This window comes from Nesoenas mayeri (assembly GCF_963082525.1).
Source record: "Nesoenas mayeri genome assembly, chromosome: 6".
NCBI classification, from domain to species: domain Eukaryota; kingdom Metazoa; phylum Chordata; class Aves; order Columbiformes; family Columbidae; genus Nesoenas; species Nesoenas mayeri.
Window position 1 is genome coordinate 25,227,391 of NC_137545.1, and position 14,736 is coordinate 25,242,126.

Here is a 14,736-nt window from a genome sequence, read left to right on the forward strand (position 1 = left end):
TCAGTACTCCATGCCTCATGACCCTGAGCACAGATAGGAGCTGTATCTGCCTCTCCTGTCTTTAATTCAACTAACGTTCCTAAAGCTTCTGCTTAAGCACAAGTTCAGGTCCTGAGACCTTTATTCCCTTTTTATTGAAAATGGTAATATCTGCCTGACCTGCATGGTTTTGTGATTCAGATATTGTGAGTTGTTTGCTGAGTTAATTTTGGCTCAGGTCAGTTCCCTTATCTGGTTTGTAACATGGTGGGGAGGAGGCATGGCATTATTTTTCTTTTCTTTTGGTAGCATTGATTTGCAGTTTTATCTAAATATGGTCTGAAGCATGGGATCAGAACTTCTTATACTGGTTTTGTTGCTGAAGTCAACATATTGCATAACTAATGCTCTCATTTCAAACCATATGTTCCAAATAAATATGTAACTTGCTTAGCATACCTTTGAGTTGTGTAACATTCTACACACCTTAAAGCAGAGGTACTCTTAATGGGATTAGATGCACTCATAACTGAATTAGTGTACTGTGATAGTGCATTTAGGGGGTTAATCCCCTTGGTCCTGTCTGAGTATGTTAATGAAACTGAAAGCTGGTTTCAGCTGAAAAGAAAAATGCTTGTCTGATATTTTCTTTCAGATGTTCCTAAGCTCCAGCACGTATCCTGAGATTCATGGTTATTTGTATGCAAAGGAACAAGGGAAAAAATCGTGGAAAAAATTGTACTTTATTTTGAGAAGATCTGGCCTTTATTTTTCCACTAAAGGTACATCTAAGGTATGGGAAGAAAAAAAAAACCAAGAGAACTATGAAGTTAGAGCAAGTGTGAATCTATGTATCATTTGCTGTAATAATAACCAAATTTGAATTTCAACTTACAGTGTTAAAAAAGAAAAATACAAACAAACAAACCCACACTTCATTACAGATAAAACCTAGACAGATATTGAGATATACAATTTGGAAAATGTTGTCTTAGAAATAATAGATTTTTTTTTTGCCTAATAAGTGGCTACTATTTTTCCAAGCAGTTAACAGAGTACCCTTTTAAAATGAATTTTCAAACAGTAGTTAAAATTCCGAGGTATATGGAGATGCTCTGAAAGGTGGACATAATAATTCATTATCTAAAATAAACAAAAACCTATGTATACCAGGACTTTACAGGAAGATTTTGAGAGTTCTCAAATTTAGTCACTGGATGTTTTTTCTTTTTACTAGTGCAACTTTTTGATGGCAGTACTTTAAACCAGATTATGTTCAATAGGGTACACTGGACTTCAGACATCTTCTACATAAACCACTTAAGACAATGTTATTTCTTGTTCTGAATTTTCTATGTTAATTGACAGAATGTTCATTGAGCTGTTTTTGTGTCCTTCAGCAAATTTATTTTATTTGCTTCCTTGACTTCATTAACCTTACAGAATGGAGATAATGGTTAGAAATAGTACTGGGCAGTAATTATTACAGTATGTTGTTTTTTTGGTTTATGAAAGTATATTTTATTTTGATGTTTGAAAGGCATACTGCTCTCAAAACTTGATTCCTACTCTAATATTATTGTAGCTTGAATTTAGTGGATGTTTTCCTAGAAATTAAATCACTCATACTTGGTTTTTTCTCCCTCTTGGGTAGAAGGAACACTTTGACCAGTTTGAGGTGTTTTTTTCTTTGCATTATAAAATTAATGTTGTCTCTTTCTGGATTTCATGATGTCACAGTTAGAAGTGCAGTATGTAAGACTATATGTTGGAACAGGATAACTACTGTACTTGTCTGAGTTTCTTATCTTACTCTTCTTTTTAGGAGCCAAGGCATCTGCAGTTTTTCTGTGAATTCAGCAATAGTGATATGTACATGTCTTTGACAGGCAAAAAGATTTCTGGAGCACCAACAAACTATGGATTCTGCTTTAAGGTACAAGCTTATTATACTCATACGTATTAAAGCAAGCCACAGGTCTTAGGTAAGCTTAAGTTTCCTTAAGGTTTTTAAAAACAATATTCAGCTGTCTATTATAAAATAGGAGAATTAGTGGCTTTTATTTCAACAGGTATTATCTTCAAGATATGCATTAATGCTAAAAAAAATGTGCTGTGGCCTTCTAGCCTAACAAATCAGGAGGAACCAGAGACCTGAAACAGCTCTGTGCAGATGATGAACAAACTAGGACCTGTTGGATGACAGCAATTAGGTTGCTTAAGGTAATTTTTCTGTGTAAAGTTAACTTCTTGCTTAAGTTTACTATGTGAAATTTTGATACTGTGTGGCAACATAATTTTAGGTTCCCATGCAATAGCAATATCTGTTTTGTACTCTGAAAGCTTATTTTTCTTCATCCCAAAAATACAGAGAGACCAAATTACTGGAATCATTGTAGGGGATGGGATGATGAACTGAAGCCTCAGTCTTGCAAATACTTTACATTAAGCTTAGGCTGATTTGTAACCATGTTGAATTCAGTGAGATTGTTGAGTAATGTTGAACAAAACTACAAGAATGCACAGGAAGGAAACTTAAATATTGGTTTAAAATGTGTCTGTTTGTGACAAAATAGGAATAGGTCACTTGCTGTATTAAATGGGTAATATTTAATGCAGTGTACTTTTGTAAAGGCAGCAGCAACAATAACGACGTGTTTCCTTATCCTTACAGCATTTTCACTTACTTTTTAATGATAAAGAAAAGCATACGTTATCTTGCACATCTGGAAGAAAATTACTTGGTTAGGTTTATAATTTAAAATGCTAACCATGTTATTTTCTGGTTTTAGTACGGGATGCAGCTGTATCAGAATTACATGCAACCATATCAAGGTAGAAGTGGCTGCAGCTCTTTGAATCTAACACCTATGGTATGTCCCATGGTAGCTCCATGAAAAAATACTGTTTCTGCAATCATGCTATTTTGATGTAACTTCTGTCATTTACACTATTGACCTGATCCTGCAAATCTTTGCATGTGCGAATGCTTGCCGAAATCTTCAGGGGTGTCAGAGTTGACTAAAGGGCTAATTAATTCACTTAATACAAATTGAGTAGTTCAGACTAGGTAACAGGCTTTTTCCCTTTGTCAAATCTCTAGCATTTTGGGAGTTCATTGGCTTATTATCACTGTCAGAAAGAATGGAAAGAGGATTTTGAAAAAAGAGCAGCAGAACTATAAATGCATCAAAAAAAGAAGCAAAGTATTTAAGGTTACACATGCTGTAAATGATGAATAAGAAAGCTCTAAAAATTCCTTTTTCATATACAATAGTACTTTCATTTTATTTTTTTTTAATGTAAAATATTAAGTACTTGAGGTGAATTTCAGCTCATGTAATAATGACTGGACTTCAGAGGAACATAATAATTTGCCAGAACTGGGTTTTAGAGGAAAGACAGCCTACACTAGGTACTATGTCCATCTCCTCAGACAGCTGGGATTGGATCAGGTTGTCGTTTTCTTTAATATCTTGTGTTATCCCAGTTCTTTATGAGTCATTTGGCTTCAGACGTTTTCATGGCTGAAAACCACTTTTGTGGTTTTTATTGGCTAAATTAGGTAAAAAATTATTTGTTGCAGTGATTTTGTGGTGGATTTTTTGAGCTGTTATTATAGTTCTTGCTGGTAAAGTATTTAAATATGCATTTTCTATTAAGAGATATCCATAAAGGTAGTTTTCTGTGGTATTACTAATAAGCGTGGCTTCAAAACTGTGCTTAATACACTGACTGTGTCTATATGTTTTGTTACGTAAAGCTGTTAAAACAGCCAACTGTTGCTTTTATAAGAGATCTGGGAGCCATTATTGGTTCTCTCTGCTCTTACACTGCAGGGTGCATTTTAGCTTTTGTAGCTTCTAACACAGGAAGAATCTATAAACATTACCAAGCATGGCACTGTTTTTCTGCTTGTGTATAATTCATGAATTAAACAGCAAATTGGACAAACTTGGGAGTTAAGTGTACAAGCTAGTGAGCACACTTCATGGGGGAACCACTGCCATGTTTCACACTCCTCCATAGCTCGCAACTATGGCAGCTACAAGGAGCTCCTGCCGCTCTCCTAGAGGCAAACCTTTTCTCTTATTTTTACCCTTGTTTTTTTTTTTACTTTTTCGAAGTTGTTTACAGGTGACAGTTACTCAGGCAGACCTTAGACTGCAGTGTCGAGAATTGCAGTGAACTACAGAATTGCTGTCTTCCATTTCTAGTTATATTCATGTTTGTAACCAAATAGAAACAAAACAGAGCCACTTTGGTTTTAACTGGGAAGCTTTGCTAACCCTACAGAAATCTGGGCCTCTTGTGTTCCAGATGTTATTTCAACTTATAGAATGCTAGAATGTTCTTTAAATTATTTGAGATTCCAGTGCCTGCCAACATTGGAACTATTACAATACGTATTAAACTTCGTTTTGTAAACCTTGGTTTCTGAGAAGTATTTTGATGAGTTTTAAGATGTTTTTGTCGAACTTCAGTGCTTTTTATTGTGTTGTTACAAACTTGATCTTCACTGGGAGAAAAATCCCAAGCATTTTTAAATAACAGATCCTACAGTTGTTAAGTCTATGATGAGAATAGAAGTGATGTATTAAAATATAAGTTAAACAGCCATAGAAATGGCTGTTTTCAATGCTCCAATCTGGTAAACTTTGAGTGAAGGTTTATATAGACAATATATACATTTATGACATATTTATAGAAAAATATTTCAAATATTTGTTAATTTGATGGTTATGCATAAGAATTTTATATGTTTTCATTTTTCTGGTTTTTGGGCAACTTAATAACAGTTTCCTGACTTGCTTTGACATGCAAAGGGCTAAATATAGTTAAAAATACATTGCTCTGCCATAAACTCTATTTATATTTATCATCCATTGCAGTAATGCAAAAGGATGGTCTGTCCTGCCAGACTGTAAAACTGAGCTTTGCAGCAGCATACTGGAATTACAAGTGCTCTCTAGGGTAAAATGTGTTTGGCTCTGATGGGAAATGCTGCAGATACTTGAAACACCACGTATAAAACATGATGTTTTCTCAGAAACTCACTTTTAAATGGATCTTTTAAAAAATGAACAAACTAAATGTATTTTTCTTTGTTGCAGAGAAGCATTTCAGAAAATTCTTTAGTAGCAATGGATTTCTCAGGACACAGAAGCAGAATTATAGAAAATCCAACAGAAGCCCTTTCAGTTGCAGTTGAAGAAGGATTAGCTTGGCGGGTATAAACACCTTTACTTTCTCAGAATAGTGTTTTCTGATTTTTTTTTTATTTATTTTTTAACAAAAAAGCTTTGAAATCATGTTTTTACTTCTCTCTCGTACAGAGGAGAGGGTGTCTACGACTCAACTCACATGGCAGTCCTATTGCCATGTCTAACATGGGTATGTGTGAGTTAATTAATTGCCAGAGAAATGCGATTGGTGGTTCTTTCAATCAAGGTGAAATGTTTTTTAAAGATCTTTATTTCTATAGCTATACACAGATCTCAGTCATGGTTTCATCATAAAATCTCTAGAGAAGAGGCTCAGAGACTTATTTTGCAGCATGGGCTTGTAGATGGGTAAGTTAATTCTTTACGTAACTCTTCTGAGACAAATTTCTAGTCAACAACTGCTATTTCCATGTACTTCTTATTGGGAGGGAGATGGAGGTGGGAAGATTTTTTTTTTACTTACATAATAGAAATAAAAATTCTTTTTTATATAGGGCTATCTGGGGATCAGTTGGTTTCTATTTTATATCTTTTGGAAGCTATAAAGTGGTGATCTAACGCTTTGATTCTGTCACTTGACAGATTACTTGTATCTGCTTAGAGCCAGGCACTTGAGCTCTGTATTTACGCAATATTCTCTGGGAACTGTCAAGTTTGGCACCAGTGTCTTTTGTATCTCTTATTACCGATGGAAGAGTGAAAGCAAGCCTCAAAACATTGACTAACAGTATCCTAAGATGAACTGTGCAGGGACAGCCATTGAAAAAAAAACCTATGCTTTTCCTCATGAAATAACTAAAAATTGTGTTACACCTTAATGGTAAACAAAAAAACCCATTAGGATAAGATTATTCACTTTTATTTTTCTCTTTTGAATACTAATTTAAAAAAAAATGAAAAAAGCAAGTAGGAATTTTTTGTTCAGATCCTTCTATTTTTCATTTTGTTACTTTTATCCTTACTCCTATATTAACTGTAAATTTGGGCCTCCTTCATTCAGTGAGTGATACTGTAAAACTCTTAAGTTTCTCTGTTTCCAGTTAGGTACCTGTAATACCAGATTACTGGTTAAATTCCTTCAGTTTTGGGTTAAATATGTTGTAATACTGTTTTCTACATCTGCAGAAAGGACTTTAGGGGAAAAAAAATAGATCAGAAGGAGAGGAAGGGAAAAAAGTGATTCTCAGCAAGGATGACTAATTGGGCTTCCCTTTTTGTGTTTTTTCTTATTTTTTAAATTTCAAAGGTCCTGTTTTTAAGCCCAGCTGATCATCCTGAAACTGCTTCTGTACTCTGCATTCACTTTTGCACTTGTTATATGGGAGGGATGGGACATGGGTGTGCATCCAACATCTATTTCTGAGCCATATATCATTCAACGGTTGCACACACGTGCTGTTTAGTGAAACCAAGAAGATCTGGCGAGTAAAGAGCAATGGTGTTAGAGATAAGAAAGTGAACACCTTGCTCCTATTAGTTTAGTATAGTGTTGTTTATGTTATATTCTTGGATCTATTAATAAATACACATCGTGGGTTTTTTGAGGATGAAACTCTAGCATGGACTGTCTAGAACTGATTAGAATGTAGCAGTATGAGCGCTCATACACTGTCAGATACCTGATCAGGTGTTACATTGAAGTCTTGAATACATTACAGCATGTGACAAATGCTGTGCTTTTTGTTTGGCTGAAAGGATTAATTACCACCAGAAATAAAAGTTTTTCATGGGAATAACAAGATTTTAGTTTCTGGGGGCAGGGAGGTGGTGGGGCAGAGAAAATAATCCATATTGAGCCTTTTAAGATGATCCCAAGCAGGGAGATCTCCTGTATATATGACAGAGGTGGTAGGACTATTTGTTGGTACTATATGTACCAACAAATATGCTATTCATGATGGCTTAGAGAAGATAAAGGGACTATTATATAAGAATCTACAGTAGTCCCAGTATGTGAATAACCCAATAACAGAATTAGGGACAGCAAGAATCTTAAGGTATGGTATGAAGGAATAAAGTTTTTGGATCTACTGCTCTGTTCTAAAACCAGCTTTATTCAAGAAGTTGTCATGGTTTAACCCCATTTGGCAACTAAGCACCACGCAGCTGCTCACTCCCCCCCCCACAAAGTGGGATGGGGGAAAGAATCAGAAGGGTGAAAGCCACAAAACATGTGGGTTGAGATAAAGGTAGTTTAATAGGCAAAGTAAAAGGCACACACGCAAGCAAAACAAAACAAGGAATTACTTCACTACTTCCCATGGGCAGGCAAGTGTTTAGTCTTTCTAGGAAAGCTCGGACCCTTCAGCATAACAGTGACTTGCAAAGAAAAACGCCATCACTCCGAGCGTCCCCTGCTTCCTTCTTGTTCCCCCAGATTTATATACTGAGCATGATGTCATATGGTATAGGATATGCGTTTGGTCAGTTGAGGTGAGCTGTCCTGGCTGTGTCTCCTCCCAGCCTTCTGTGCACTCCCTGCCTTCTCATTGGCAGGTCAGTATGGGAAGCTGAAAAGTCCTTGACTGCTTAGCAACAACTAAACCATCGAAGTTTTACCAGCATTAAGCTCATACTAAAACCAAAACACAGCATTATACCAGCTACTAGGAAGTAAATTAACTCTATCCCAGCTAAAACCAGGACAAATGTTTTGTAGCATTATTGTAGATTTCATGCTGTGCTCTCTAAAGGACACTGGAAGACTTTTCAATGACAAATGCTTGCAAGGATTGCAAACTGATCGGCATCTGATTGATGAATGCGATAATGGCATTACCAAAAGGCCCATGACAAAATGCATCTGATCATTTGGAGAATTCTTTATAAGTTTATGAAGGAGCACTTGTTTGGAGTCATCCTGCATCCAGCTAAAAAGCTCCCTTCCAATCAGCATTTCTGAGATGCTGTGAACTACTGCCCTTTCTTCATTATAAAGTCATCTCTTTAAAGGTTCTTTGACAACTAAAGTAAGTCTATTGTGATAAAGTTGGAAAAGAGTAAAGATCTTTTTATGTGAAGGAGGACAAATGTTGCTTATCTTTGCTGTTAAAACAAGGAAAATAGTAAGAAAATTGACTTTAAGAGAACTGATGAATGGGAACATAAATCCTAATCAACCTGTGTTTTCTTTCCTACCCAGTGTGATTGCTTTGTGTATTGTTTTATGCAGATCTCAGTATTTGGGTATGAAAACCCCGTTTTGGATATCTGCAAAGTGGCACATTCTTATCATGTTATTTTTCTTGATAAAATAAAATGCCTGACGTTAATGGCAAACATATGAAAGATTTAAGTTTATGCAAAGAACCTGTCGAACTGTGCTTTGAAAATTTTAATTCATGTCTTCGAGAAGGTGGAAGGCCAGTAGGTGGTGAGGGAGGGCCCCTTAGGAGAGCCTCAGGCTATTGGGAGCTCCAGCATGTCCTTGGACTTGCTGTGTGCTCTTTAGAGCCATATGCTAAGTTGGCAATTATCTCTCACTAATAACTGAACTACTGTCAGAGCTCTGAATTAGACTGGATGGGGATTTTGATAGAAGTGTTAATGATTATGGACTCCAAATTTCTCAGTTCCAGGTATTTTCTTGCTTTGTACAAATAGAGCTCATAGAAACTTGAGGATTAAATTAGTAGTTTGGATCCCTGCTGTTAGTCAGTGAAAATCCACTCTGTCTGCTTTTTTTTCCCCCCTGAAATCTGTTCTTTTCATATAATAGCGCTCTAATTCCTGGTGTGTGGTTGGGCAAAAGTAGGTGGCCTCTAGTGCTCACTTGGTTGACACCTGCTAGTCCATCTTGCCCATTTTTTGTGTCTTGAAAGAGGAGCATCCTTGTCCATGGCTGTCCCTCTGTTACCCTTCTATGGTACATTTGTTAGCTATACCTGTTCCAGACCTGCACAGTACAAGCAGGTCAGAGTCTCTCCCTCTGTCCTCCAGACTGTTCTCTGATGATATTCCAAACCCTGTGATTCAATGAAAGCTATCTCTTGTTGCTAATCGTCTTTCGCCTGTACCAGATTATCCTACCAGGATAATGGCAAAATTATGTCTGTCCATGACCTGGCTGGAATAAGTTATCAGTGAACTCACTAATTGCAGTGCCTCTGTTGGCCACTGAGTGTTGCAATTTGAATAATGCTGTGAAGTAAGCAGACTGTAGCTCTCCGTGGGAATTTTGCCAATGTGCAAAAATGAGTGTGCACTTACGAATTTTAGCCAGATGTGAAAATCATTCTGCTATGTTTTGCATCAGTTTTTCTGTAAACTTCCTGTTGAACCACCTTTCGATTTTTCCCTGTGACACTTTTCTGTCTGAAGAGATGCACAGTAATTCTATGCAGTGTGAAAACTAACGCCTACAGTGTCATTCATTCTGAGAATGCATATTTTTCACATAATAGACAAGGTGAAGAAGAATTTAATGAAAAGTATTTCCAGTGACACATTTGCAAAGAAATACTGATTAAAATAATAACTTAGGTCATTAATGTTATTTTTGCTTTTCACTAATACTTACTGTAATAGTTTTACAACAGTTTTAACTGGATGTTTACAAAAAGCTTTTCAGAGTGATCTTACTGTGAAAATTTTCAATCTCTTTTAGGGTTTTCCTGGTACGTGATAGCCAAAGTAACCCCAAAACATTTGTATTGTCATTGAGTCATGGATTAAAAATTAAGCATTTTCAAATTGTACCAGTAAGTAAATTTTTCAGTTTATATATATAACTGTAAAACAAAACAATTGAATCATTGTGATACAATATTGGTGGATATTTTTTTCTTTTGCTGTTACATGGAATATGTAAACATAATACCGGTATCACTAAAAATAATTAGTGTTCTTGAGTAGAGCTGGACATTTTTGAGCTTTGCTGTTTGATTTTCTATAAAGCTTGGCTAGTATTATGAAATCCTAAAAAGTCTTTTGAAAAAACAGACAAGTCTATTTGAACTGGAATAGAGGCAACCCTGATAGGTTGAACATAATCTAATAATAAAGGCCATATTGCCCTTCCATATTTCAATATGTGCACTATTTCTTTTTAGTTATCTATTTAGGTGGACTGCCTACAACATGTGTGTGTATCTCATGATATATCTCATCTGTTCAGGATAGTTTCAATATTTGGAGTCAAACATTATTTGCTGACCTCTTGATTCATGTCATTGTGGTATATTAATGTCTAAGTCTTCTTCAGGAAGACAATTTTAGCAAAAAAATTGATATCCTTATTTAGTAAAGCTACTTATAGGTAAGCTGAAATTTTCTAACTTGAAGTCACATTTCCATCAGTTTTCATTGAAGAGGTCATCCAGTTCCGCCAGAATGGCCAGCTTTCCCCATGCCTTCCACTTCCTCCAGAGGTGGTTTACATTGTTTTCTTTCCAGGCTTCTTCTGTTGAGCTGAGAAACACTGTAACATTATGTGGTTTAGCCACAAATGCTTGACACAACTGAGCAGACCTGTAGCTTTTTCTTCTCTCTTCACAAGAACTATTCTTCCAGACTACATAATAGTCTACCCTCCGTGTTTCTTCCTGATGCAGTTACTAGCAGATCCTGTTGTGCCTCAGTATTATAGAAATTAGTGTAGTGGCATTTTTATTTTGTTTATGATCTGCTGATCCACTATGAATGTTCACCAAATTTCTGTATGCCTTACCTAGGGCTTGTAGCTGATATCCTCCCCTAAAAGTGTTCCTGTAGAATAAGTTGAAGCATTTGGGAGGAGGAAAGGTATGAATCAAAGTTACTTAAAATAATTGCTCAGGATTTTTGTTGTTTTAAGGACCAACAATGGAGGAGCCCTTCATCCAAAAGTCATAGGTGTGCCCTGGATTCCCTATGAGCATTGGCATACACTCTTGTGATCAGAATCCCAGGTGTAAGATCTCTGTGCTTCTATTGACTGTAGTTGCTTGTGGTATTTACTTTGGGATAACTGTTTTGTGCTTTAGAAAACCTTCTGAACTCCATACAAATATGGTATGATTCCACTTCATTGGGATGTCATCTAGCTCTCAGATTTAAGAGACCACATTTTCTTTCCCTATCAGGAAACAGACCCTCTGTTCTCTAAGAGCAGATGTAGCAAGTAGCTGCAGTTACCTTCAGTTTGCTGTGAGTTGGATGGTGCTCTTCCCTTCAAAATAATTATCCAGTCAATTCTAATGTTCTTTTGTAGATCTAAACAGCGTATTTGAGGAATTAATTATGTACATGCATGCTAAAACCTCTCGCTCCTGTTGTAGAGTCTTTGGAGGAACCAGGAATTCTTTGTTTTGTCATAGATTGTTTACAGACCTGGGTCAGTTTTTTCCATGCTGGTGGACTAGAAGGCCTGTACCACTTCAGTGCAAAACCTGTCTTACTTGAAGGGAATTTTTTAAATTGTTTTTGAAGTAAAGCCATTTATCATATGCTAGTTACTAGAAAAAAAAAAAAAAATCTGTAATGAGAACAACTTAATCCAGAGAAAGAATGTAAATGTGGAAACTCTTAGTTCCTAAAACATGGTCATATTTCAATTCCTTTCTGTCATTTAATTTCCAGTCACATTCAATACCCCTCATGCTATTCTCAATATCGTGACTTACCACATGCTCTGCTTTTGCTAGAACAATACTCTTTAAGGACTTCAGAAAAGTATTTTTTGAGGGGGGAAAGGTTTTGCTTCCAGTTGCTGTTGATCTTCTAAATGAAGTTATTTTCTAACAAACAATTTTGTGTTACTGTAGTAAGTTGGTAACTTATTAGTTGGAGAACAAGGTTAACGTTCTGAACTTCAGATCCTACTGTTCTTCTAAACTCTTGCCTTTTTCCAGTCATTGAGAACATAAACTTTCCTGCTAAATGTAAAGAAATAAATGGTATGTGGAAGTTCTTTTTACAAGTTAAAAAGCAGTCAGTCTCTAAATGAATTATTTTTCTCTTACATTTTAGATTGCTTTAGGTTATACTGCATTTAAAAATGTGTCCCTTCAGATTGCACATGCAGCCTGCCAAGTCAGGCTTCCCCCACATTAACAGGTGCATCATGTAAACATTGGTAACATGTGCAACAGGTATTGCAAGTGGGTGGCAAGGAATTGATTGTAAAAAGTTGAAAAGAAAGCCTTTGGGATGCCTTTGTGATCCCACACTGTGAAAACTGGACAACTTCATAGCTTAAATTTATTGTTTCAGCCTTGCTACTGTGCGCTGATACAAGCTAGCTTTAGTGTAGTCTATTCTGAAATCAGCTGTTCCATGGTCCGTGTCAAAGTAGAAGAATTGTTACACATTTCTGAGACTGTCTTTCCCCAATATGTGTTCTCTCATAACAGCCTTTTTAGCTTGCAGAAGGTGTTAGGTTTCTGGGTAACTTTTATGTGAGTTTTTACTTTGCAAAATATTGATTGCTTTAGAATTAGCAGTCTGTCTGGTATTCCCTTCAAGGCTTGGGATTAACTTGGAAGGGGAAAAATAAGCTAAAAATGAAATCTTGGTCAACAGACATCTGAATTGTCAACTCTTCCTTGTGTTCAGTGTGTTGTCAGAAAAACTGCCTGCATAAGGAAAGTCCAAGGGATGATAATCCATTTTCAGATTCTTGGCTGAGCATAGGAATTGACACATGCACACATTGGTGATTCCTTAACTAGCAGTGGTTGACCTGGATTGACCCAAGTCTGAGAGAAAAGAGATTACAAACTACTTCCAGACATGGTAGAAAGGGATAGAATAACCAGGAGTCATAAGCAGTTCAACAGCTGCTTCAGATCAGAAATCTTATTTACAAGTAAGGCAGCTAATTATGATTTTTTCCCTTCACCTTTCTCAAGTAGAACAGTTGCATCTTTCCCTAGCAAACAGTCTGCTGCTCTTTGCTGGCCCTGTTTCAGGATCATCTGTTCACTACTCTCTCAATCCCTTTTTAAAAATAGTTTAAATAGGTTTTCTTACCCTCTATTTGCATTAATACTAATTAGTCACTATTTCACTCAAGCTTTGTGATACTGGACATAGCAGTAGCAGAGGAAATATATCGAGAAAGTATATAGTCAGCAGTGCAATACAAGTGATGCGAGAGCTAATGTTCAGTAACCTAGCACAGGGAAATGATGACTGTAAATTTTTAAGCATCTAAAAGTCTACAGTAATCTTTGGAGCTACGTTTTGCAGTTTCTTCTTTCTCTCCTGTGTCTCTGCTATTACACGTGTTTGGAGCTGCAGCAGTTCTTTCTCCTGCAACAAAGAACTTATTACTACATCAAGAGCCTTACTTTTGCAATGGGCAGTCTCTTGTGTAGCAAAAACCATCCAGTTCACCAGTGCACTCGTGTGTAGCCTCATTGCACCTAACAAAATAAGTGATACAAAATGGAACAGTTACACAAATTGTGAATGGAACAAAAGTTGAAATCTATGAGTAAGTTGGTTGTTTCGTGTTACTTTGTAAAAACTCAAGTGTTCATATCAATTCAAGCTATAATTCCAATGCAAAGGCATAAAGTAGTGTTGTTAGTGCAGAAAGAATATTCCTGTGCTTGTCTAACTGTTCTTTCCTTTTAGACACATACCTAACTTAAAGTGGAAGATGCATTATTTTTCTATTGTTTATTCTTGATCTTGCTGTGAATGATCACTGTATTTTTCCTTCTCTCGGTAGTGATAAGATTATTAATATCTTGGTCTACAAGAAGGCTTCACAAACAAATATTTCAATTGGGAAGAAATACCATAGCAAAAGAGGATTTCATTTGATCTTCTTTTCCATTTTTACAGTTGGAAGATGATGGGAAGCTATTCTATACCCTTGATGATGGTCACACCAGATTTACTGATCTCATCCAGCTAGTGGAATTCTACCAACTTAATAAAGGAGTATTGCCTTGCAAGTTAAAACACTATTGTGCACGAATTGCTCTTTAACCAAAGCATCTGTTGTTTCATCAGAGGGAAAGGAAGATACTAGAATACTTTTTCCCCTCGAGACAACTTGTATAGTAAGAAAAAGCATTACATTGTAAAGATTCTATGTTAAAGCTGCAAAAAAAATATTCTATATAGAGAAGAACTTTGTGATTGTTACAGCAAAATTATGGTTTAAAAAACCATTATTATATAATTCTTTAGTGTTTTCTTGGACTTTGTTTTTTTCCTTCAACTGAAAACAGTTTTTTAAAAAAATAATATTGTGTTAACTTCTACAAAAATACAACTGAAAGGAAGATCTTTGTTCTTAATTTTAAAATTAACTTTTTGTCTCTTCAAATGTTTCATAATTCCTGTTCATCACATAGAAGAATAGCACTTACTGTGGTGAGGATAAAAAGCTGAACTGCACATTTTATCTGTAAATAAAATGAACAAATATTTTGCACTATATTTTTGAATGCTACTTCAAGGATTATCATACACAAAAAGAGAAAAATCATTAAAACTACTTATAACTGATCAGTTGTATTGTGTGCTATTACTTTTGTAATGTTTTAAATGTTTTTTTTCTCTAATATATTAACTAAATCTTCATCCAGAGCTGGAG

General features: G+C 35.8%; 1 protein-coding gene across 2 annotated transcripts in view; it reads left to right on the forward strand.

Annotated features, from left to right (window-relative positions):
- The window catches only part of GRB14 (growth factor receptor bound protein 14), a gene marked incomplete at both ends in the record, with an annotated part of 64,053 nt that extends 49,930 nt beyond the window's left edge, over positions 1-14,123 (forward strand). For both annotated transcript variants that reach the window (XM_080347146.1, XM_080347147.1), the window contains 9 exons: positions 635-772; positions 1,805-1,915; positions 2,107-2,202; positions 2,772-2,852; positions 5,094-5,210; positions 5,316-5,373; positions 5,465-5,552; positions 9,811-9,904; positions 13,977-14,123. In XM_080347146.1, coding sequence (XP_080203272.1) covers positions 635-772; positions 1,805-1,915; positions 2,107-2,202; positions 2,772-2,852; positions 5,094-5,210; positions 5,316-5,373; positions 5,465-5,552; positions 9,811-9,904; positions 13,977-14,123 — 930 coding nt within the window. The remainder of the gene's footprint in view (positions 1-634; positions 773-1,804; positions 1,916-2,106; positions 2,203-2,771; positions 2,853-5,093; positions 5,211-5,315; positions 5,374-5,464; positions 5,553-9,810; positions 9,905-13,976) is intronic.
- Between the last annotated feature and the right edge of the window lie 613 nt (positions 14,124-14,736).